Source organism: Hippichthys cyanospilos, chromosome 20 (assembly GCF_059441005.1).
Source record: "Hippichthys cyanospilos isolate Australia breed blue-spotted pipefish chromosome 20, RoL_Hcya_1.0, whole genome shotgun sequence".
NCBI classification, from domain to species: domain Eukaryota; kingdom Metazoa; phylum Chordata; class Actinopteri; order Syngnathiformes; family Syngnathidae; genus Hippichthys; species Hippichthys cyanospilos.
In genome coordinates this window covers 5,417,521-5,441,797 of record NC_142388.1, presented here as the reverse complement: position 1 = coordinate 5,441,797, position 24,277 = coordinate 5,417,521, and the positions used below count along the sequence as shown (strand labels likewise).

Here is a 24,277-nt window from a genome sequence, read left to right as displayed (position 1 = left end):
CTTGTTTTCTAGGTAAATTATATGTAGTAAAATAATGTAATATGTCATAAATAAAACAGAAACACACACCTCTTAATTCACAATTTTCGACAGAATATCAAGTTTTATACATGATTCATATATTTAAGTAACACTGTTTTTTTAAACCTTTCTTTGAAGGCAGTCTATGATTCATTTTTTTTTTGGGGGGGTGGGGGTCTATTCTATAATTGTTCCAGTTGATCATGAAAGATTCGTCATTGAAAGTGAATTAATTCATTTAACTTAAAATATCACATCTGCGGATGGAATAGTTCAACTTATATTTTATATATATATATATATATATATATATATATATATATATATATATATATATATATATATATATATATATATATATATATATATATATATATATATATATATATATATATATATATATATATATATATATATTATAGGAGGTACTTGACCAGTACAAATTTATACAAAAAAAGAAAACTATCATTATTGATTTTCTTGTATAATAAGTTGAACATAAAAAATACCCGTAGAAAATAGTAGGATTCACCATGACTATACTGTCAGTAGAGAATTTCACCACTAGATGTCAGCACCGCATTTTTTAAAACCCACTATGGCAGGATAGCAGTGTTGCTTACATAACTTTACATACTGAATGTACACATAGAGCATAACATACTACAAAGTACAGTGTATAACCATTAAATAATAATTATAATGATCATTCACTAGTGTAATTTGCAGTTTTCCTGCTTTATAAATGGTGGTTGCGACCTGAGATATCTTACTAAATGAAGATTTTAATCAAGTTGGCTGTATGCATCAATTTGCTGAAGCAGAGCCTAGTTTGTGTAAAAAGAAAAAAACGGAAGAAAAAAAATAACTCACGGAAGCACTGCATGTGGCACATGTTAAAGGGCGGGGGTAGTTATTATGTTAATTAGCCCCACTTTTTGGTAAGAGGAGCACAACGGCTTGCTTTCAAATACATTTTCAGAAAGGGGCAGATCGCAAAAGATTTATTTTGTAGTTTGCTTTCACACTAAATGAGTGGGCAGGCACACCACAGAACCATTCGTAAACAAGCAATTAAAAAGGATTTTTCCCTCCAACATGACTACTTTCGATACAGAGGGAAAACAAAGTGCCCCCCATCTTTTTGCATCGCATCCCTGAGGGCAAAGTATGCACATCCAATGTCCAGACATGTTCGTTGATATAACACGAGGGGAGGGGGCGTGTGTGTGTGTGTGTGTGTGTGTGTGTGGGGGGGGGGGGGGGGGGGGGGGGGTCTGACAAGGGGAATATATATATATATATATATATATATATATATATATATATATATATATATATATATATATATATATATATATATATATATATATATATATATTAGAGGGAAAATTATTGTGGAAAATAGTGTGGTAAATTTGCACTATATATGATCATTAATGGAGATGCTGCAACAGAGAAAGTTATGAAAATCACAATTTTCTGTGACGCCACAAAAGTTGACCGCGATGTAATGAGGAAAAACTGTATATTTTTGCTTCTTATATGTATATATGAGCAATTCCGCGTGAGCGTTAAATATGTGAAAACTCTACTCGTATTGAGGCAAGTAAGTGGAATTTAATTGGCTAATCTTGCACTGTCCCTAATATGGGCCAATCAAAACTCGGATGGGCGGGCTTTAGGTATGGGACCGTATTTTTCCCCTGTGTTTTTCTGAAGCCGGAGGGCGGGGTCTGCGCTGTGACTCAATGTTGCTGGACAGAGTGAGTTCCCAAGGTCGCCGCTCCGAAGAGGGTTACTCACACACTTTTTCATTTATTCCCTGCTAGAACTACTTCCCAAAGACGCAGATCGGTGAGTTTTTTCTCCCACCCTTTTAATCCTCTTTTACACCCGTTTAAATGGCTCTGCTTAAAGCCGCCGATGACTTGGCAAATGGTGTCAAAAGCCCCTTACTGTCAAATGAGCTCACATGGCTTGAGATGCCGGGGAAGCTAACCCGCTAGCTTCCATTAGCCTCCTCAAAAACCGAACATTTTCTTGTACCGCTGCACGCTTCGTATTTTTTTCTTCATTGCTTCCTGTGCACTTTGACCACCTGCGTTTTATTGTCGGTGTATTTATCGCTTTTTCTTGACAGCACTTTTGGTTCTCTGCTTTGCCCGGAAGCGTTGGCGATAAAGTCTAGATTAGTTTTTTTAAAGGTACTACGTTTCCAAAAGATGTCTTAATAGATGTAATCATAGATGCTTCAAAAAAACTAGCAGCAATGTATCAGCATTTTAATTTGGATCTATCATCTGACATCATGTCCCAAGGGGATGCCGGACAATATGGGCAAGAACGTGCAAATGACTTGTTGCTCTGCAGTGAAAAAAGGCTCAAAGTAATCAAAAGCCGGTGGTAAACCTCCAGTATGCATGTTAGTGGAGATCTCTGACTGCAGCAGCTGTCTCTCAAATCTGCCCCTTGGGATATTTGGGAAAGAAGCACATGTTTTGCTACACCCATGCTTCATTTTTTTAAAAATGTCTCAGCTCCCATCAAAGAAGACATTGTGCGTTTTTCACAATTCAAAACAGGACCCAGGTGTATTAATAATATTTCTGTAGCATCAAAACACCTCAGGGATCAAATAAATGCCCGTGAACTCGACACGCCCTATTTGTTGTATTGCTGTCATCTCGCCTCACACACTGCAGAGCCAATGGTGAGATTGCATTTCTTTACCATGATGACTAAGAGGAAGATGTAAATCTGCACAGACAGCATGGATTGTATCTTCCTCCATGGAGGCAGCACAAGCGGTTGAATTACTGTACACTTGTCAATTTGACTGTTCCCCCATGTTCTTCCGAGCACTCCAGGTCCTGAAAACATGCACGTTTACGACTACCAGCATGAGGTGTCATTGGTTGCTGATTTAACTCATCCGCTGCCAGCTAAATTAAAATGGATTTTTAACATATTGTTGTCAATAGTAGTGACTGAGTTGACTTATTCATTGCTAGTCCAGTAAATATGGATTTTTGACATCTGTATGCTAATGTGAATGCTAGCTAGATCAGCGTGGCGACTTGTCTCTTCTGTTTATTAATTGCAGTCCTCATCTGGAAATTGCCTGTAACGGTACGAATTTTTGTTGATTGATTATGGATGGCGGACCAATGGGGTTCATCTCATTATTATCATTATCGTTATTATTGTTATTATTATTTTTTAATGTTTCAAATCATCCTGCCGGTGGGATTAAACCTTCCTGCTTCAGTCCCTGTGATTGCTCCTCAAATGAAATAATTGATTAGCAAAACTGTTCCTCAAAAAAAAAAAAGTTATTTTGAACCTTGCGTCTTAAATCTATTTTTTCATGATTGTAACATGATTTAAATGTGGGCTCTTTGTGTACATTTTGGACTGAAATGATCTCTATAAATCACGCTTTTCATGCTTCTCCTTTTACGAGAATGGTACCCTTTTGTTGGCCTCCGAAGCAGACAGCAACAGCTGCAATTTGTGTGTGTGCAGAAGTTTGTTTTCTTTCGTCACTTTTAATACGTCTCTAATTGCAGCATTTATGGAACGTGACTCGACGATAGATACTGTTTCTCGCATATATTGTGCCTTTGTGTGTGATATAAGATTTTTCTATGCAGCAGAAACAGACAGCAGCTGAAATTCCCCACCACAGCAACCAGCTGGCCTAAATGGCAATGAGCTTTTCTGAATGTTTTTTAAAAGTAAAGTGCATGCCCAAAACATTACACATATATTAAGGCCAATCATGAAAGTTACAATATTAACTTGTAGTTTGATGAGGATGAAATGGGCATGATATTTGTGCTGGATTGATTAATGCTATTATGCTTGCGCGTTTTGTTTATGTACATCATCAAAATTGACTTGCGCTGACATGCTTCCTCTTTCAACATCTTCACCACTGTGGACATCGGCACTTCCACTCGCATTTGTCACAAACAATATACATACATTAGCAATGATTCTACTTTTCTAGTTTAGTTCAGTTAGTAAGTTAGCAGTAGTATAGCCATGCAGCGCTAATGCTAACGGCCTTCTGCTAAAGCTATTGGCTATGATTCTGCTGTGCTTTTTTTTTTTTAAAGTAAATGTGCTTTTTTATCTACTACAGATTCTGTAAACATTATTGACAGCAAGACAAGTATTATACAAACATTTCAGTCTATGTTCGTGGTATAAGACGTATTTCGTAATTTGAGCATTTAGTTACTAGAGTAATCGTTTACTTGGAAATGAACTTTGACCCAAGATCACACGTAATAACCATAAAAAATGAAAAGTTGCTATCGTTTATCACATTAGTTTCTTGGAAATTTTAATATTCGGACAGAATTGTTATTGTGAAAGGCCTGTGTATACTCTACATTTAGGTTAAGTTAAATGGTTGTACGGTAAATGTACACTTTGCTGCACGAAGGATTAGCATAAATGCTACTACACCACCTCCATTAGCTGTGATATACTTGTGCCTTCTCAGATTGAACACATCTGGCATGTCTTTCTGACACCACTTCCGGGAAATAGAAGATGATAATATCGGTGTTTTGTGGTGTTCTGCGATGTTGCTGTTAAACTATGTAACAGCACTAAGTTAGCAAAGGAAATCTATCAGGAGAAAAGGGGAAATTTGTTGTTCTTCATTTCTTTTAGTAGCTACGTCCGACTTCCCATTGCCATAGTACTGCAATTTCACTTAAAGGGACAGTGCTTAAGATTTAGATCATCTTTCATTCAAAAGATATCAATTAAATGATTGTAAATTTCAAAAACTTGCAAATGAATGTGTTATGTATGTTTTAAATACAATCATAGGTGTATTCATCATGAAATTATATTACAGTGAGATGGCACTTCTCCGGAGGCGGCCATGTTTGTTATAGCAAAGGACAACGGTAAATCCTGCACCTGCAGCGCCTCCTGGTGTCCGTCATGAAAAACACTTTAAATCTTACACACTATCCCTTTAAAAAAGGCACAAACTTGGTGCAACGTTGGTCATTAAGATGGTTGTTCCACAGGAAAAAATACATTTCAGGGTACATGCTGGCTAAGCTAATCATTTTGTAGCTGTTGAGGTTTGATGTGAAGTCCACAAGGACCTTTGTATGTGTATCATCAATATGGAAGACATGTTGTTGTTATTTTCATTACATTTCATCGTGAGCCCTAGTTCAGTTTTCTCACGCTTCGGAGTGTGATTGTGAAACAAAAAACAGGATATAGCATCTTTACACATTCTCAAAGGAGTGATCATTTTGTCACAAGGTGTTGTTTTTTTGTTTTTGCTGTGTCAAAGCATGTGTAAGGAAGGCGCGAGGGGGAATGTTTACTTGGTGTACAGTAGGTAATTTACATTTTGCTTTCGAGCATACTATTTTTTTGATACTGTATTCAGAAAGTGTTCCATTGACTAGTCTCGTAGTTGCAGTATCAGTATTAAGCTAAAACTTGTTGTGATTTACTATTTAAGAGTTTCTTGATTATTTTTAAGAGGAATTAATCACCAAAACCTGCCACTTTGATTTTTATTGCCACCTTCCTTCTCATGCTAGCTTACATGCTAGATGTTAGCTAAACACGTTCTCAGTTTAGATAATGTATGTAAATAATTCAGGGGACATAATATGAAAAGGTTTTTATCCAAACAAGTCTTTTGTGTGCTTTTTTACTTAACAAGTTTTACTTGTTATTTTTACTTTTTTTTGTTTTGGTAATATCTTCTTTTAGCAATATATGTGTACTGTTCTATCCCTTAAAATAAAACATACTTATAATTTTTCCCCCTGATTCCGAATAGCTAAAAATTATGTGACTGGGTCCGGTTCCCAATAATATGATCAGGATCTGCACAGTTCTAATTTTAATGGATTTTTTTTCAAAATAACTTAATGAACATTTTTAAGGAATGTTTGATTTATTAAAATAAATCATATGCAAAAAACATTGATAATGCATCCCGATTTTAAACGTGTTTTAACATAAACAACATCCATAGCTTGTGCACAAATCAGCTATTATGCATAATCTATATGCCACAAATAAGTTATTTATAACATGGTTTATAAACCACCCAACCAGCATTTTGCCACGTGCAAAAGCTCAGTTTCACGATTTAGCATATTTTCAAATTGCCGATTTCTTAAATAATGAATTAATCAAATGAATTCCATTGATTAAAAAGGGACGTACATTAAAATTTAACCTGAGAATATATCAACAGATTTAATAATTTCCTTAGTTGTACCCCATTTTACTTGTCTCCATCCTCCTCGAAACTTTTTCTGCACACCCAAACTAATTGTTAGCGAAAGACGTTTTTATATGTCGCCATCTGAAAAACAGGTGCGAATCATAAAACTAACTGTCAGTAACCACCAACAGGAACCTTGTACATTCTCACAATTGGGCAAACAGGATTATTAAATGTGCCCCGTGGGCCGAGCTTATCTCTTTAAAAGCTTAGCATTTGAACTCCAAAAAACACAAACCATGAATGTTCATTACGACTCATGTTATTGTTGTTGTAGTGCTGCTATTCAGCCATGTTTATTATTATTCATTGTTGGCAGTCCTCTGTCACCTCCTGTTTCCATTCCCTTCTGAGGAAATGACTTGTGTATAGTAAACCATGTCGCAAATGGGGCCGTGACAATCAAACTTGACTGCAGCCAGTTCCTCTTTTGCCCCAAACTGGCTGTCTGCTTGGCTCTACCACCCTGCGTGCAAGTGTGCTGCCTCATGACCCTGCACACTTCCTGCTCATGTTTCACTTTTATGCACCTTCTTGTCAAGCCAGACAACAGCTCTCTGTGAGTGTTTGCGGCCTTCTTTGTGTTCTGGTTTCCCACTCCGGTACAGGTGAAGTGCATGTCGGATTTATGTTCACGATCTGAAAGTCTTTTTAGGGTGCTTGGTAAAGTTGACGTCTGCATAACTGCTGCAGAGGCTACTGAGAATTGAGGACTTTTGGTGTTTGTGTGTGTGTGTGTGGGGGGGGTATCGAAAGTATGAATGAATGATTTACTTTCGAGCATATATACTGTATAAAAAAAATTAAGTTTGTAAACGAAAAAGATCAAATGAAAAATAACGCCAGATAACACAAAAACGACTGTGCTTGAAAAGGAGTTGGTGAAAGTAAAAATACTTTGTTTTTTTCCAACCCCTTTTTAAGTATCCTTGTGTTATATACTAAAATTGCACCAAATTTATACATGATACATAATTGTATGCATCATATCATGTAAGTATGTATAGATACCCCATATAAATATATAGATGTACATATTTACAGTTAAATATCCATATAATCAAATGCTTACAGTAATAAAAATATACTAGTTAATACAGTACATGGACCTCTAAATATAATATGACAACACTATATAATAATATAATAGAGGATACTGTATTTGCATATTCTATGCAGGTATTAATATAAACACATAACATATAGAAATACCTAATACAGTATATAACTAACAATCCCTTTAAATATATACTATCAGCGAAGTTACCACACATCAGTCAAATTATTCTATGCGTAGATTTATCCCTCATAACATACTTCCAAATAGTATAGTAAGTGCTACGTATATATAATAATAACGAGACAAAACAACATAAACACAGCCAACCCCTAAGGTCATGACATTTGTTGACAGTTGTTGTAAAGCGGGAAAAACGCCGTAAAGAGGGGACGAAAAAACATTGCAGTCCACGTCGTAAAGTGAAAACAAAAACGTGAGGCAGGGAGTTCGTAAACCGGGGGTCCACTGTATACAATAAATTCTCTCAGCAAGCCAATCTGAGCTAGATGCTAAACGCTAACGCTAAATGCTATCTGGATTAACAGTTCAACAGCTCTAGCAGCATTCCGCTTTTTGGTACTTTAAATACATTTTCTATGTATTTTAGGGATTTCCTACTTTTTGAGTGATCATTGAATGCACCTCGAGTCAATTCCTGATCATTTGAAATTCATGTTCTCATACCCACACAAGCATACATTGACTTGACACCCACCCCAATCACACATAGACGTGTTCCCTTGGTATTTGCGGCCCTGTTGACTCGCACGGCTCGGTAGAACAGAAGTGGCATTGAGCAGAGAAGACGGAGGAATTTTTACGCTGCGGTGGTTGCTAGTGGTCACATAGCCACTCTGCCTCCTCCTCTTCAAATACCAAACACTCTCCTTTACTTTCTCCCTTGCCCTGGGTTGTTTTCCTTTTCCTATTGTTCCTTGTGACATCTCTCGCCAGGGTCCTCGCACTCGCTTTCTCCTCGTGACTCGGAACAGGGTTCACAAAAGCGCTTCTAAGATGTTAAAAATAGACAATACAGTGTGTGAAAATGGGAAGAGGTGGGAATCGTTTGTCAATTGAGTGTGTTAAAAGGATGTTAAACCTAGAAATTTTCTGCAGTAGAATTTCTTTTTTCTATAATTTGTTCGGTTCCCATATTTTTTTTTACCAATTTGCAATATGGGTACCAGATTTTTTTTCTGTATATTTTTGTACAATCTGGTGAGGTTGTCGCTTGATAAGGATTAGCGATAAAGGCCTACTAACTACATGTTACTTGTTGTAATTTTGTTACTTGGCATTTAGAGAGTTAATACCTTTGTGATCTCATTTTGACACTTGCTATCAACTGGAAACAAACAACTATGGGGTGTCACTATTGAATATTTTTTAGGATATTTAGGATTAAGAATCAATGATCGTATCGATTATTCCTACCATTAACCAGATAATGGAACAAAATTTTATTTTGCATTAAAGTCTATAGCAAAAACATTTTTTTCTCATTAACTCATTCAAAGCCAGGGTCGTATTTTCACGTTTTTTAGAAGTCGCTACAATAAATCCCAGATTTAATGTCCCACAGCGGGAAAAATGCCGTAGAGGGGATGGAAAAACGTAATATTTCACTTATAATGTGAAAAAAAACCAAACATAAGCCAGGGACGCCGTAACCTGGGGGTCCCATGTATTTAGACAATTTGTATAGATAGTAATTGTATTCATAGTGGTGGGGGGGGGGGGGGGGTGAAAGTTTTTGCCAAATATAATTGAGAAGTACTGCAATATAGGACCACTGTGAGAGAGGGAAAGTAGTAAGTCAATTTAATATTAGGCCCCATGCCTGATCCTGTTGTCACTGACTCAAGCGCGCGGTTTTGACGGCTGATGTTTGTGTTAATAAGGCAAAACTTTGTATTCAGTAAAAAGCTGTGGTGGGTTTATTTAAGAGACACCCCATTGTTGTTTTATGGACCTCCTTAAAGTGTGCGGGTTAATACTATTAGAGCAAAACAGTTAAATCCTGTGCTGGCGTGTGTAACGGCGCGCAAGAGGAAATGATAAAGTGTCAGCGATACAGCAGAGAGAAGTAATTGTGATGTTGCAAGGCAGGTTTCCCCTTCTCGTGTGCTCACCGCAACACGCCCTCCACCCACCCCCAACCCGTGCCCATATTAGGGCAAAATGCAAGCAACCTCCTGGCAGGCTCTGTTCAACCCCCAACACACTTTGCTGTCACATTTGCTCCAGTGAAGGGAACCCAAGAGAGAGACTCTGCTCCCTTAACCCAATTTGAAGGCCTCTTTCCTTGGCCTGTAAATAATAAAGAAAAAAATAATAATACAATCTCAGAGATTTACAGCCGTGTTTTGAAATAGAATTAATTGGACAGCACTTGAACAGATTCTGCTTGAGAATTTTAATGAATAGTTTTTTAACATAACATGTTTCGTGAGTGTGTGTGTGTGTGTATATATATATATATATATATATATATATATATATATATATATATATATATATATATATATATATATACACACACACAAACACACACACTTTAGGGCGTATATAATTCAACTAAATTTTAATTTTAAAGATAGATGACTTGAAAATGAGCGAAATCATGAAATCAACATTCTGCAAAAGTGGCAGAATGCTGGGCGCATTTTTTATAAGACATGTTTACAATAGTCATCAGCGATTTAACTCATTCACTTTTCACTGCTGGCCATTTTCCAATCCTCCATCACTCTAACTCTTGAAAATAAATAAACAAACAAACAAATAAATGAATTGATACCGAGGACTGAACGCCTAGACTCATGAAAGATACGTAAAAATACGTCTTTGGTATTGTATGTGTTAATTGTGACATTCAAGCAAGTGATGCACAAGCTATCCATGTTAAAACTGTTTTAAATTCCACAAGATTCATTGGAAAAAAAGTGTCGAACCTCTGCTCTAACCCATTTAAACACCCCTGAGCTGTAACCAATCTATCAGCCAATCACAAACGGTCGTCATGCAGAATGCAGACATGACTTGTTACGGTCGTCACAAAGAGGCACGTGCTCGTGCATCCTCATCTACTCATGGGAGCGCAACAGCCTTCCAGCCTATTGAGCCTTAACTTAGCTGACCCTTTCGTGACCTCTTGCGGTTGAAGGATACAACATAATGAGCCGCATGGGTCCCCTTCTGCCCAAACATCAGCCCGCGCATCTTTCTCTTGCTGACGCTAATGTTTAGTTCTGTTGCTTCTGTGCGAGGGGGGGGTGTTGTTTCACGTGAAATAGGACCGGCGTTATTTGTGCACAAAAGACCCCCTTGCGTGCAAAATATGCAAGGTCCTACGCTGGATTTGATGCTCGATCATGTAAATAATTGATGTCCGTGTTCAAACCTGAACATCCGCAAACAGAACAGCTGTCACGCTATGTGACTGCTGTTCCCAAATCCTCAGGAATACAACTCAGCCAATGAGCTCATTTGACTTCAAAAAAGGATCATTTCATGCATATATTCTTTTTTTTTTTTGTCTAATGTTTTTTGGTCTTACCTTTCAGATGTAAATTACCGTATTTTCCGCACTATAAGGTGCACCTAAATGCTTTCAATCGTCTCAAAAGTTGACAGTGTGCCTTACAATCCGGTGCGCCATACACAGTGCATAAACGGTGAGTTTTTATTTTGGGGGGACCAAAACTTAAGTTAACTTAATCGTCATGGAAATTCTTCAAGATTCTGCAAAAAACTCAAGTTAATTAGTTCAACTTAACCCTCACTTGGCATATTTAAATTCCTAAATATCTAAATTTATTCTAAAAGTGGCTCTGCTTTTAAGATGTTATTATAATTAACTACCGTATTTTCCACACTATAAGGTGCGTCGGATTATAAGGCGCACCCTCAATTAATGACATATTTTCAAACTTTTTCAGTCACAATATAGTAATACTCAATGTAATAACAATAATAGCTCAAATAATAACTCTAAACTCTCAATAGCATAATAACGACCTTGTTCAAGTGTAAACACACAAAAGAAACAGGTAAAACTTACTTGATAACTTCATTCCCCATCTACGAATCCCAATCGCAATATTGATCCATATATAAGGCGCACCTGATTATAAGGCGCACCATTAGCTTTTTAATAAAATTAAGGCTTTTAGGTGTACCTGATAGTGCGGAAAATACGGTAATTATACATATAGAGTTTCTTTTTTTAATTTATTTTATTAGACACCCTCCATGGACAGTAATTGTACCCATCCATCCATTTTCTGCCGCCATGCCTCCGGAGTACCCAGAGGGAACCCACGTGGGCCCGGGGAGAACATACAAACTCCACGCATGAAGCCCCAATTGAGCTGGATTTGAACTCTGCTCCCTTAACTGTGCGACGGACGTGTTAACCACTCTTCCACCCATTTTTGTGGGGATAAAGTCGCAAAGTGAACATGAAAGAGCAAAAGAAAGTCAGCAGGGTAAGAAATAGGAAGGGGAAAAATTTGTCTGCAGACGCGCTGCAGTCAAAGTGGAAAATTGGACACGATTTAAGGAATCAAATGTGCGTCTGCTCGCTTCGGTGCTCAAGCCAAGCTGTCCACTTGGCATTTTGGCAATTCTAAGAATTGACGTGTGAGTGTTGCCCTGCGTGACACGCAGGTGACAAGCACTCATGCGGAACGTGACAGGAAGCAGCCACACGCCATCGTTGTCCTTTTAAGGAGAGCGTCCGTTGTCCCTGTGGACAAACTATTTGACTCCGGCATTCCACCACTTTTCAATTAATTTTTTTTCCCCCAGCAGAGGTTCTGAAATGGGGGTTTGAATACCCACGAGGTACGTAAAGGCACGTTAACCCTTGTGGCATTTTGTTACAAATTAGGAAAATTCCTCAGATTTTTTTTTAAATATCATAAAAGAATCAATAGGGGGGAAAAAAACATGATTAAAACGTCATATTTAAAAATGCAACGATTTTGACATTTCTATGCGATTGCAGCTGGACGTGTGAGATTTTGTGTACAGAAATAATCATTGTCCAAGTTTTGACCATATAAAACCGTTGTTACAATATTTTGAGGTGCATTTTAGGAGGATTTATTGCATTGATTTTCCTGCGATTTTTGCAACATTCCGTTCAGCGGCGGTCAAACTATGTCAGCAAACAGAAAATTATTTGTTACCTTGGATTTCACCTCGAGAGGAGGTGGCAGTAGAAACCACCCTACAAAGACAGGCCATGCCATTGTTTTATTTTTTTTTGTGGGCGTTTATATATTTAACCTGCATATGTATGGATAGAACCCATCCCGCTGAACAATATGAGGGGTTGAAGGGAAAATTACTTATAAATAACTTTGATTATTACACTTTTAGAAGCATTTACAAAATTAGGGAAAAAAATCCAATGTTTATAGTTCCCAAAGTGTGTGCTCAAGGGGTTAAAGGTTAAAGTTTGATTTCTAGCTACTAGAAAATCTAATGCTTTTTAATACTGTGACAGGAACGGTGTGGTTTTCTTTTCAAATTAAGAGCAAATGAATCTGAACATCCATTCATCCATCCGTTATCTTATTTATAATATATGTATGTATATATTTTTTTTCATCCAATTTCCAAAGATGTTTTGCATAGGTTGGTGCGTATTTGGCTAAAATAAATGAATAAATAAATTACGGAACTACTTCACGGTGAGTACAAGCTCAATTGAGAATGCTTCCTCGTGACATGCGGCAAGCCCGTTTCAGTCGTTTCCTTTTGCATTCGAATTCGAAGCAAAAGCTTTGCGCTTAGGCAACTATAGAACGGGTCAGCATCCCCGACTCATCTTGTTTCGATTCCCACCCCTGAGGACTTGTATTTCATCCATTAGTAGCCTGACCATTGACATTCGATCCTCCGGTGGACATGAAGCAGACAGAGGCTTAATCAGCTCTATTTTGGATACAATGGAGTCAATTTCGGTTTTGAATAATTCAGTGGCGGCGTGTATGCGCGCGTGTGTTGTGCTTAGTCTGAATGCTTGCATGAGTCAGGAGAAAAAGGGGAAGTGGGTTAATGTGGAAAGTTGATAGCGTACCCACACGCAGTTGTCTGTGGGCGGCAGATACACATGCTTGTTCAACGCCCTGTGTGATTTGTTTTTCTTTCCAGTTTCATTTGCCCTCAGACCGCATTGATTTCAATCTAATTGTTTGTCTCTCTTGTTTCAGAGGAGGACAACGCGAATGATATTGATAGCAACCTGAGGTCCTGCACCATAGAAGGTAAAACCTACACGTGCAAAAACATCTCTGTGTTTTATTTAGTGCGTTTATTTCGAAGTTGACCGGCGTTTTGAGGCGACAACAAGTGGCAAAATGGCCGCCCGGTGGTGGACACAAACGGGTGGATTTTGCTGCCTAATTCATATTCCGCTTATGCAATATTAATCAGAATGCTGTATTCAGGCAACCGGGGACACATTCAATATATTTTAAAGAATAATTTGGGTCGACTTCTCTTTTAATGTTTACCTTGAAATCCTTATCCTCTACATCCCATTCCGATGACATGTTGCAGTTACGTTAAGACTGTCTTCACTTTACCCTTTCAAATTTCTCAATTTACAAACACAGTGACATTCATTTTATTCCTGAATGTCACTGTGTTTGTAAATTGAGAAATTTGAAAGGGCTAAAGTGAAGACAGTCTTAACGTAACTGCAACATGTCATCGGAATGGGATGTAGAGGATAAGGATTTCAAGGTAAACATTAAAGAGAAGTCGACCCAAATTATTCTTTAAAATATATTGAATGTGTCCACGGTTGCCTGAAATACAGCATTCTGATTAATATTGCATAAGCGGAATCATTGAATTAGGCAGCAAAATCCACCCGTTTGTGTCCACCACGCGGAGCGGACCATTTTGCCACTTGTTGTCGCTGCAGGCTGAAAACCACAGTTGGATGAGTGCCATCTTATCAGAACCTCAAAATTGAATCGCCACTGCCCTCTTGTGGTCAGCTGATTATACGCGTGCCTTGCATTTGCATCATTAAAAAAAATCCAACCAAGAATCTCGACCGTCACTGTAGAAATAGCCGTCAGAAAGTCGCCTTTTATTTTTGAATTTATTTACGTCTGTGAGAAGAGCCCAACTTGAGGAATGAATAGCACGATTGACTTGAGCCGAGGCTTGCCGGAGGCTGCACAGAGAAATGCAGTGTGATCATCATGTGCACACTGTACGCACAGCGCCTCTTTTGTTTTGACTTCACACTATCATTTGATTCTGGCAACTTGCATCTTTGTGGTGGTCCATGAAAGACACACTCTCTCCAGAAGCTGCTAAATGTGCAGTTTCATCTCAGTGTGATAGACTGTCTCCGTTTTATTCTATTCTTGTTACTCAATTGACATTTTGATTTCGTTTCAGCCCACTCATCATGAACGCGCCGTGCGGAATGTTATTAAAACGCCAACGCCGCTGTGTGACGTCTTATAAGACTTTTTTTTTTTTTTTTCCTGGAAATGGGGCCTGATGTAATGCTGGTGGGGGATATTCCCATGAAATTGCTACTTACTTACCGGAGTTTTGCGTTCAATAAAATATTTATAGAGAAACTGGCATTTAGGTTTGTTGGCTTTGTTTAAAAGGCACTAATCCAGAGAGACTTGTTGAGAATCCGTGTAGTTTAGTCTACAAGCGCCACATGGTAGACTCTTGTCTACCACGTCCTCCTGAGATGCAGCCTATTCATTTGTGGACACTTTTTTTTTTGACTATACTGTTTGACTCATTGGATATACTCGACCAAGTCCTAGTGTGCTCATTAGGGGACATTGTGGCTTTTCCATTGATGTCATGTGTTTGGGTGAGATGCAATTAACTTTGCTGTTCACTGAGACAAAACGGACACAAGAGTGGACACAAATAAATAAGCTAGGTCTCAAAAGGATGTCCCCAACGCAGAAAAGCATAGAAGGACGTTGCTCGCATTTCATACTCATGTTTATTAAGTGCTATTTTATGTCATGCCAAGTTGCCACAAGTTTTTCTGTACAGTGATTTTAAATATATAAAAAAACCGCACCTGTAACCCTTTTGCGGTATTTTTCCAATCATTTGATGTTTACATCAAAATGGAAATGAAAAAAGACATTAGGAAGCTGAAATTTCACCCAGATGGTGACTACATGGCAAAACCACTTTTTTTTAATCACACAATCAGGAGTGTGCCATCCCTTAGGTAAAATAATTTGAGTAGAATGTGGGGGGAAAAAAATGACCCAAAATGGTGAAAATACTGCACAAGGTTCCAACAAAATTTAGTAGTAGTGTTAATCACCATTATTACTAGGTTTGTTCAATACCACTTTTTTGAGACCGATACCTGTGTGAGTACTCAATTCCTGAGTCGTCACCCATATGATATTAATATCTGACACCACTAATAATTTTAAAATGAAACAAATTTAAAAAAAAAAAGACCTTCTTCGAACGTAGCATTTTTAAAAAAAAAAGACCTTCTTCGAACGTAGCATTTTCCTCATAATGCCATGAAATTAACTTTCCATTTCACTTCTTCTATTGGCTGCCATCGGGAGTTCCGATACTTTGAAATACTTTCAATTGTCAGCCTGCTATTGACACATAGCATCGGTACTCGCCCATCCCTAATACATATATATATATATATATATATATATATATATATATATATATATATATATATATATATATATATATATATATATATATATATAGTATTGAGTATTGTTTTTGTTTTTAATTTGTTCGACCTACGGGGTGTTTTTAATTTGTTCTACCGATAGTTTGAAGTGATTGTGCTGTTAAATGAGTTAGCAACACCAAAAGGCTTTCATGTACTGTCTGGATTCATACGTTTTGTGTGTCTCACCACTATTTTGCCCGTCAGGTTTGCTGGAATGGGTAACCTGTTAAAAGTCCTTACAAGGGAAATAGAGAACTATCCACACTTTTTCCTGGACTTTGAAAGTAAGTCTGGCAGAGGAGTGGGGAAAAATAGAGGAGAAGATCATTTCCTTTCTGTTTGCAGGTTTCCTTCGTTCTTTCTCTCCTCACATCAAACTCGACTCTCAGCTCCGATCGTCCGTTTCTCGCTGTTCAAAAAACTTTTTAACAAAACTCATACGTTTCTTTCTCTTTCTTCCTCTCTTTGTGTGTGTGTCTGTTCTTTTTTTCTCTCTCTTTTTCTTGCAGAAGCCAAATGGGGAATCTGTTAAAAGTGCTTACTTGCACCGAGCTTGAACAGGGGCCAAACTTTTTCCTTGACTTTGAAAGTGAGCATTGTCTGTCTTTCAGTTGGTCTTTTTTTTTTTTTTTTTTTTTTTCTAATTCACCGCTTTTTACTCTTAAGAGTTCAAGGGTCAGCGTGTTCGGATTTGGATTGGCTGAAGTAACGAAACATTTCTTTCGGTCCAACGCTGTTTTAAAAGCGGCTTTGTTGTCGATTGATTTCAGGATTCTTTCCAACGTCTATTCACGCTAAACTGACTATAGTAATAGTGTTGACCCTTGACCTCAGCATGCTGCTTTTACTCTCTTGTGCATGTGTGTTCTACCGGTTCTGCAAACCAAATTTCTCTGGTGGAATTTTTCTTTGTCTCAAATCACTTTTTGGGAGACTCCAATCATGGCGATTTTGTTCAATCATAAACAATGAGTCAGGAAAGTTAGCAAGCAATTTTCAACACTTGAAATTGGGCAACGATTTGTAAAAATGACACGTGCGGACTGACCAAGAGCGTCAACCCTCAATATGAAATTCACCAAATACTTATTGGCTTCATTCCAGTGAATTGCTTGTTAAATTTGCGACATTTCTTTGATTTGTTGTTGCTCTAAATTCATGTCGCTACACTAAATGAGAACCTCTGAATCACAATTAGTTACTCAGTAATTTTATGTGCACTAGAAGAACTTAAAAAAAACGATTGCTTTAAATTGATTGATACCACAGTAGACTTTTAACCTGCTTTTAATTTGACTTGCTGTTTTTAAACACGCTTTTTTCAAGTCTGACATGACTGAAATCCACATGTCAATCTGGTGTCTCTAACTACTGTCACGTTTTACTATACTATATTACTGTACTGTACAGCAAATATGTAATAATACATTTACACGATGCATTTTAAAATGTACGTGATGAGTATATTTAAAATAACGTTGATATTTTCATACAGTTTTTAGTTTTTAATCAACATTCAATACTTCCAAGAAGGATTTAGTCAAGAAAATCAATGGTATTATTTGTGTACATTAGAAGTAGCCTGAGATGATGTTTTTGTTTTGTTTTGTTTTTTTTGGTCATTACCACAAGAGCTTAAAGCAGCTCTCAAGTGTTACCACACATGACGTACAGAGCAGTAAAACGTTTGCTTTAATGCCTCAGCTTGTTCAATCCCCCAGTTTTAGGATCCGAAAGGAGCGTGATCGCCCTCTAGTGTTTTAAAGTTAAACCATTCAACGTGTATGACAAGCTTTGTTTTATCTCCTCTGTGGAATTTAATCCAACCTCAATTTTTGTTTACCAGTTAGAGGAAATGATGGGCTAACTGGGAATGGTTTGGAAATGTAAAATAAACTCCAGACAGGATAGTATAAATGTCAGTGATGCTCTTTATTTACAGCAGCGACTTTAGCTGTCTGTGGTCATGACAGTCCAAGATTTAAAATGACATCAAGTATTACTGTCAGAATTTATAGGACGCATTGCTCACACTTTGAAATATTCCCCGAAGTCTGAGGCAAGCCATGTTTACAATATATGTATAGTCAGCCTAGCCACAACCTGGTTACGTCTTTATCGTCAACAAACAAGGCTTCACAAACTCAATTAGAAATGTTGTCTCCATCTCCTGCAATTCCTCGTTTTTCGCTGTTAATGGGGTCCCGAACCGCCAAGCGAAAAGTGAAAAAACGCAAAGAACCGCTCTCTTAGTCTACATGGCGGTTGCGCCTGGAACCAATCACGTATCTTGTAGGACACATGCTTTCAGAAGGGAGGCGGGCACTCCTACAAGACACGTTATTGGCTCTCGGCGTGACCATCGACCACTGAGGGCAGGAGATGTTATCTACTCCCCCGACTCCTGCTTGTTAGGTAGACCACGAGACCAGTCCTGGTCTCAATCATAAAACTGTTGTGAGTAGGAAAGAGGCTTCACTGGAGCATTATAAATCTCTTACCTAGATTTCTTACGTAATAATCTGGAATTCCAAGTGTTAATTGTGATTATTATCATGTTTGGTCAGCTACGGGCTTCACTTTAATTAGACTTCCGGGCGCTGCAAATATAACCGCGGCTCTCCGTGTGGCTACATCCACATGAGCTTTATTTACCGGATGGGAAGGGATAACAGTACAGTTACCGAATAAAGTTTAATTATTTAAGAATGAAGTAAATATGTATACTGCAGTAGTTCGACGTCCGAGGGGTGTTTGTGGCAAGTGCATTTAAAGTGACCTCGTCTGCCTTGCGTGCAGAAAACCCCTCACAGCGCATCTCTCCGCAATACTGTATAGCTTTTTTTTAATAATATATATATATATATATATATATATATATATATATATATATATATATATATATATATATGCGATGGACTTAAGTCACGATAGGCGAGGCGCGAAGTAGCGAGGGATCATTGTTTACCATTTAATGTCAAAACCAGTTAAAATATTCAGTGAAAGCATCCACTTATTCAGTGCTGCTGATCTGTCCGCCAAGATAGCATTTAGCATTAGCTAATAAGGATGAGATGAGAATAGCTTTAGCTAATAGGGTTGGGATGAGATTAAAAAGACATGAGATTACTCATCCTTGCACAGCACAAGATCTTTATTTAGGGATGGGGGGGTTGCCATAAGTGCAATCGCATACACAGCAGTCAGTAAAACGAGCTTAATGACATTGACATTTTATTGTATGGTGCCTGTCGTCAGCATTTAGCGTAGCCGCTAGCATAAATTAGCCCCTAGTTAGCAGCACTTGAGCGCCCCCTAAAGCTGTCGGATTACTTTTTAGAGGCAGGTTAAGAGACTTAATCAAAACTGCTGACATCCTTCAACAGTTACAGTTATTATTGAACATACCAAGCTGAGTCAAACATGTCTTCTGCGGGTCTGCAGCAAAAAAAAAAAAAATATTCCAACCAACACAGCAAACGTGCTAGCTAACATTTCGTGAAACATAGCTCTGCTGCATATGAAAAATGAGCTTGTGACAAAAGTCACTGTCTTATTTATGTTTACATTTTCATGCTAGCTTATTAATTTTCTTGCTGCCTGCTCAATAAAAATCAAACTTTGAAAACTGGAAAATGTGGGCAATATTTTGTGTTACAAATTTTGCCAACATCCCGTCTCATTCTCGTGGACTTAATTTCCTCTCGAAGGATTTCTTCTCAACACGCAGAGCAATTAAGTTTGCTATAAACAGTTCCAGTTTTGAAAATCTGTTCACTCTAAATATGAACACTGCTTATTTATTGACCGAATCAACCTGCCAGTGGACACTACCAATGAAAAAAAATTGAACAGCAATCGTAATAGAATGTCAGACATAATGTCCAGATGTGAGTGTTTACTTTGTTTCTGTCTCCATTTTAGATGCGCAACCCACAGAAGGAGAGTGTGAAGTGTGGAATCAGGTGAACGCCGTCCTTCAGGACTCTGAAAGCATCCTGTCAGGTCTACAGGCATACAAAGGAGCCGGACAGGAGATCAGAGATGTGAGGAGAGCATTTGTAGAAATTCCCTTTCTCTCATTTGTAGACATTTTCTGTCAAATTAAAATGACATCACAGTTGCTTTTTTTAACAACCAATCGTGGCTCAGCTTGCAACCATCACATGACCGAACTCAGAAAACAGGTAAGCCATGATTGGTTGCCGATTGCACCCTGGGCAATTATGATGTCAATAGTCAAAGTGTTTTTTGTCTCGTGCAAAGTGTAGATACAAGTTTCTCCGTAAAATGAAGTTTTTACATTGCTTTCCACACGACCGTCGTAAATTAAGTACTAAGTTAAGACAAAGAGCAAGGTATAAACAACAGAGGTGGGCAATTTATATTTTTAAGGTGGTCCGACGTTCGTCAGAGCCCCGCCCCCTTTCCATTATCATCCTTCCCTCTTTTTTTTTAAATCTGTACGAAATTGTAATCGCCTGTGTATTTTATCCCAGCCTTTCGCCACCACTGGAGGGCGACACTTGACCTTTCTTTTTTTTGTGGTCCATCATTCGTCAGGCACTGGTCTACTTCTATCTGCGCTTGTACTTACTGTTTTTCTGTCTTAGTATTGAAAGTTGAGTACACTTAAAGTTAACACCATGTCTGTGGTTCTACAGTTACACTGCAATTGAAACACAACACAGTAATATACGTGTAACATGAAAACAAAGCCAGCTAAGGAGTTTAACATTAGGATACACCATCATGTTCAACGCAGACAATTTTCCAATAGGTTGCTTCATGTTCCAATTAATTTGCTCTTAAACTGAAAACAAAATGGACATAATTAGATTTGCTGATAACTGCGGAAATGTTAAAGTCTCATGTTTACTCAACGGTACGCCCATTTGCAAGCAGTATTTGGAGAAGATGAAAAAGAAAAAGTTTACAATATGCGTGTTATGACTTGTCACTAATATTTGATTTGATCACGTGTTCTCTTTAGGCAATTCAAAACCCAAGTGACTTCATGCTTCAGGAACGAGCCTGGAACTCAGTGTGCCCTCTTGTCATCAAACTCAAGAACTTTTACAGTTTTTCTCTGAGACTAGGTGTGTGGCCGGGTTCAGGTGTTTCTTGTGTTTCTGCAGAAAGCAACAAACGGGATTTTGTATATGTGTGCAGAGGAGGCGCTACAGAGTTTATTGGAGTCCCTGACATGTCCACCCTATACGCCCACTCAGCACCTGGAAAAAGAGCAGGCGTTGGCCAAACAGTTTGCAGAAATCCTCCATTTCACTCTACGCTTCGATGAACTCAAGGTGCCGAACGACATGCCCTCATGCGCCGGTGTATGACTTTGACTTTGACTGCTTGTGTTCCTCTCAGATGAGGATTCCCGCCATTCAGAATGACTTCAGCTACTATAGAAGAACCATTAGCCGAAACCGGATAAACAACATGAATGTAGGCTGTTCCAAAACAAAAAAAAAGCATTCTATTCATCATTCTATTCCATGTTGGGTTTTTTTTTTCCAGTTTATTAACATTCTACTTTTGTTGTGACACAACAGCTGGATATTGAAAATGAAGTTAATAACGAGATGGCCAATAGGATGTCTCTGTTTTACGCTGAGGCCACGCCCATGCTAAAAACACTCAGCAATGCAACCACAAATTTTGTGGCTGAGGTAAGTTTTTTCATTCTTAAAATTACTGCATTTCAAATCTGCAAAACAAATATTACATCTTTTTACGCTGTTTATCATTTACACCATTTTTTGTTTGCAGTGCCAAATGTCAGGTTGTAACATTAAATATTCACGCAGATGGTCCATGGAAGTTTTGTTCGATTTTTGTTTTCATTTGAAACATTTTTTTTCCAAATTGCCTGGTTACAACAACATCAAGACTTCAACACAGACTTGCGTGTTAAGAAATAAGAGCTGCAGCAACGTATTTTCAACATAGCGCCAACGCACTGAGATTGTTAGAATACTGCACCAGTAAAATAGTAACATGCTTGATGGCATTTACTAGTGAGATTGCCCCCTGGTGGCTAGTTAAAATAAAAACACTGGACTCTAAGATGCAAGGTTCTAAGCACAAGAAAAAAGTAGTTGTTTGTAGCCTGACATTTACAGTATTATTTTTATATTCTTTTTCTATTTTACTTTTTGTCATTTTGTAGAATAAGACTCTTCCACTGGAGAACACGACGGACTGCCTGAGCACTATGGCCAGCGTCTGCAAAGTCATGTTGGAGACACCGTGAGTTCACTTGTGAATTTTCGCATCACTTTCATTTTGACGAACCCATTTTGTCCAAAAAGAAATAAAGAAATTAAAAATAGAGGTGTCAAAATCACCTGTTATTTGCAATTATTTAATTACAGTCATCATAAGTGTTTTTTGGGATATCAACGTAGTTTTTAATCTCTAACTTTGTGCGTTCAATAGGCTGATTTGGGGCTCATGAACTTGAATGGTTTAAGATTGGGGGGAAAAAAAGGTTTATCCCACCCTCAAGTGGCTGTCATTTTGTTTAGCATGATCTGATTGGCTCCTGTTGTGATTGAGAGGGCATAAGGAAAACATGAAAATAGAAGAACATGTGAGAGTTGGTCAATTGAACTTTAAAAATATCCGCCCCGATCGAACTTTTAGTAAAGGTAGAGGAGTATGCAGTCTTTGTCGCTTATCACAGAAGCAGCTCGACTTTAGCCTACCGCATCAATGCAAAGCATCCACAACTAACAGTAGCGACAAAGATGCTAATAATGCAAGCCTCAGCAAGACTCACATTTGAGTAAATCTGCGAAAGGCAGGATGGACAATGTTTTATTTTATTGTTATTTTATAATTACTCAGCATTTGATTCGAAACAAAAAAAACGTACCATACAGGGAATATTCAAGTCGTTTCAGCAGCGAGGACACTCTCCTGTTCTGCATGAGGGTCATGGTGGGCGTCATCATTCTCTACGACCACGTTCACCCCAACGGTGCCTTCAACAAGTCCTCCAAAATCGATGTAAGTTCCTCACATCACTGCGATGTGATGCGTGCCTCACGTGAATGTTGTCTCACCAGATGAAAGGCTGCATAAAGGTCCTGAAGGACCAGCCTGCAGACAACGTAGAAGGTCTGCTGAATGCCCTCAAGTAGGTCACTTTTAGACACTTTCGCTATTCTAGGGTGGGTTTGAAACAGATTGATAGTCATTCAAGCATCCTCAGATATTCAATATAGCAATAAAAATGATTTAATTTGCATAACAGAGAAATAATTCGCTACTGTCACACTGTTGTTGATATATGTGTTAAATTAAGTATTTTTTATTTGTTCTCTTCAGATTCACCACAAAACACCTGAACGACGAATCCACTCCAAAAAACATCCGAACGATGCTCCAGTAATTTTTTTTTAAATTTTGGATCGTATGAAAATGAAGAGGATCAATGCTCTGACCTCAAAATAAGATGTATATGTTTACATTATTTAAAAAACTGTTTAACTTTTCGCATAGTCATTCTCTCCAAGTTAAAGGTGCACGCTACTCTGCAGCTACAAAAAAAATTCTGCTTCTACTATCAACTCATTCAATCCCAAAGGCGTATTTTTACGTTTTTAAGTCCAGACATTCAGTCCCAAATTACGCATTTAAAGTTTTTGGCTGAAGTGCGCTCTAATAATGGCTGTTGCTAAATGAATGAGATGGGGGGGGGGGGGGGGGGGGGGGGGGAACATGCCATCTGTGTCTGTTTTATTAAAATATAGAACTTTTCAAACGTCATTTGTGTTGGTCCAGAAAACAATAATCAACATAAAGTGTCCTCTTTTGGATCATAGAAAATATCTGTGGTCAAAAAGACAGAAGTTAATTATTAATGAATATTTGTCTCCAAAAAATAATCAACAAAAAGTGTCAGACCTGTTCTCAAAAAGAAATAATTATAAATAAATATTTATCCACAGAATTTTTTTTGTACAAAAAGCGTCCTCTTTTGGGTAGAGATCTGTTCACATAGATAAAGATGAATAAATATTCCTCCACAAAAAATTGAGTACAGTACTAAAGTAATTTATTGCTTTCGTATTGAATTACCTAAAGTAATTGATTACTTCAGTACTTAGTTCATTTAGTACCAGCCATTGACTTAAAAGAGAAAACAAAACAAAAAACATAA

At 37.8% G+C, this 24,277-nt stretch overlaps 1 protein-coding gene across 4 annotated transcripts; it reads left to right on the top strand.

Moving 5' to 3' along the window:
* Positions 1 to 1,750: 1,750 nt before the first annotated feature.
* Positions 1,751 to 23,798, top strand: fam49a (family with sequence similarity 49 member A). 4 transcript variants are annotated; one of them, XM_088403815.1, is made up of 13 exons: positions 1,751 to 1,878; positions 13,595 to 13,648; positions 16,306 to 16,385; positions 16,611 to 16,690; positions 20,026 to 20,147; positions 21,095 to 21,200; positions 21,274 to 21,410; positions 21,478 to 21,555; positions 21,663 to 21,779; positions 22,280 to 22,359; positions 22,995 to 23,121; positions 23,181 to 23,251; positions 23,443 to 23,798. In XM_088403815.1, exons 4-13 carry the CDS (start codon positions 16,618 to 16,620, stop codon positions 23,504 to 23,506), a joined length of 975 nt encoding a protein of 324 aa, XP_088259941.1. In that variant the 5' UTR covers positions 1,751 to 1,878; positions 13,595 to 13,648; positions 16,306 to 16,385; positions 16,611 to 16,617; the 3' UTR covers positions 23,507 to 23,798. The 4 variants fall into 4 exon arrangements, with proteins under 4 accessions (XP_088259941.1, XP_088259940.1, XP_088259942.1 ...); XM_088403814.1 differs by lacking the exon at positions 16,306 to 16,385; XM_088403816.1 differs by lacking the exon at positions 16,611 to 16,690.
* The last annotated feature ends 479 nt before the right edge of the window (positions 23,799 to 24,277 follow it).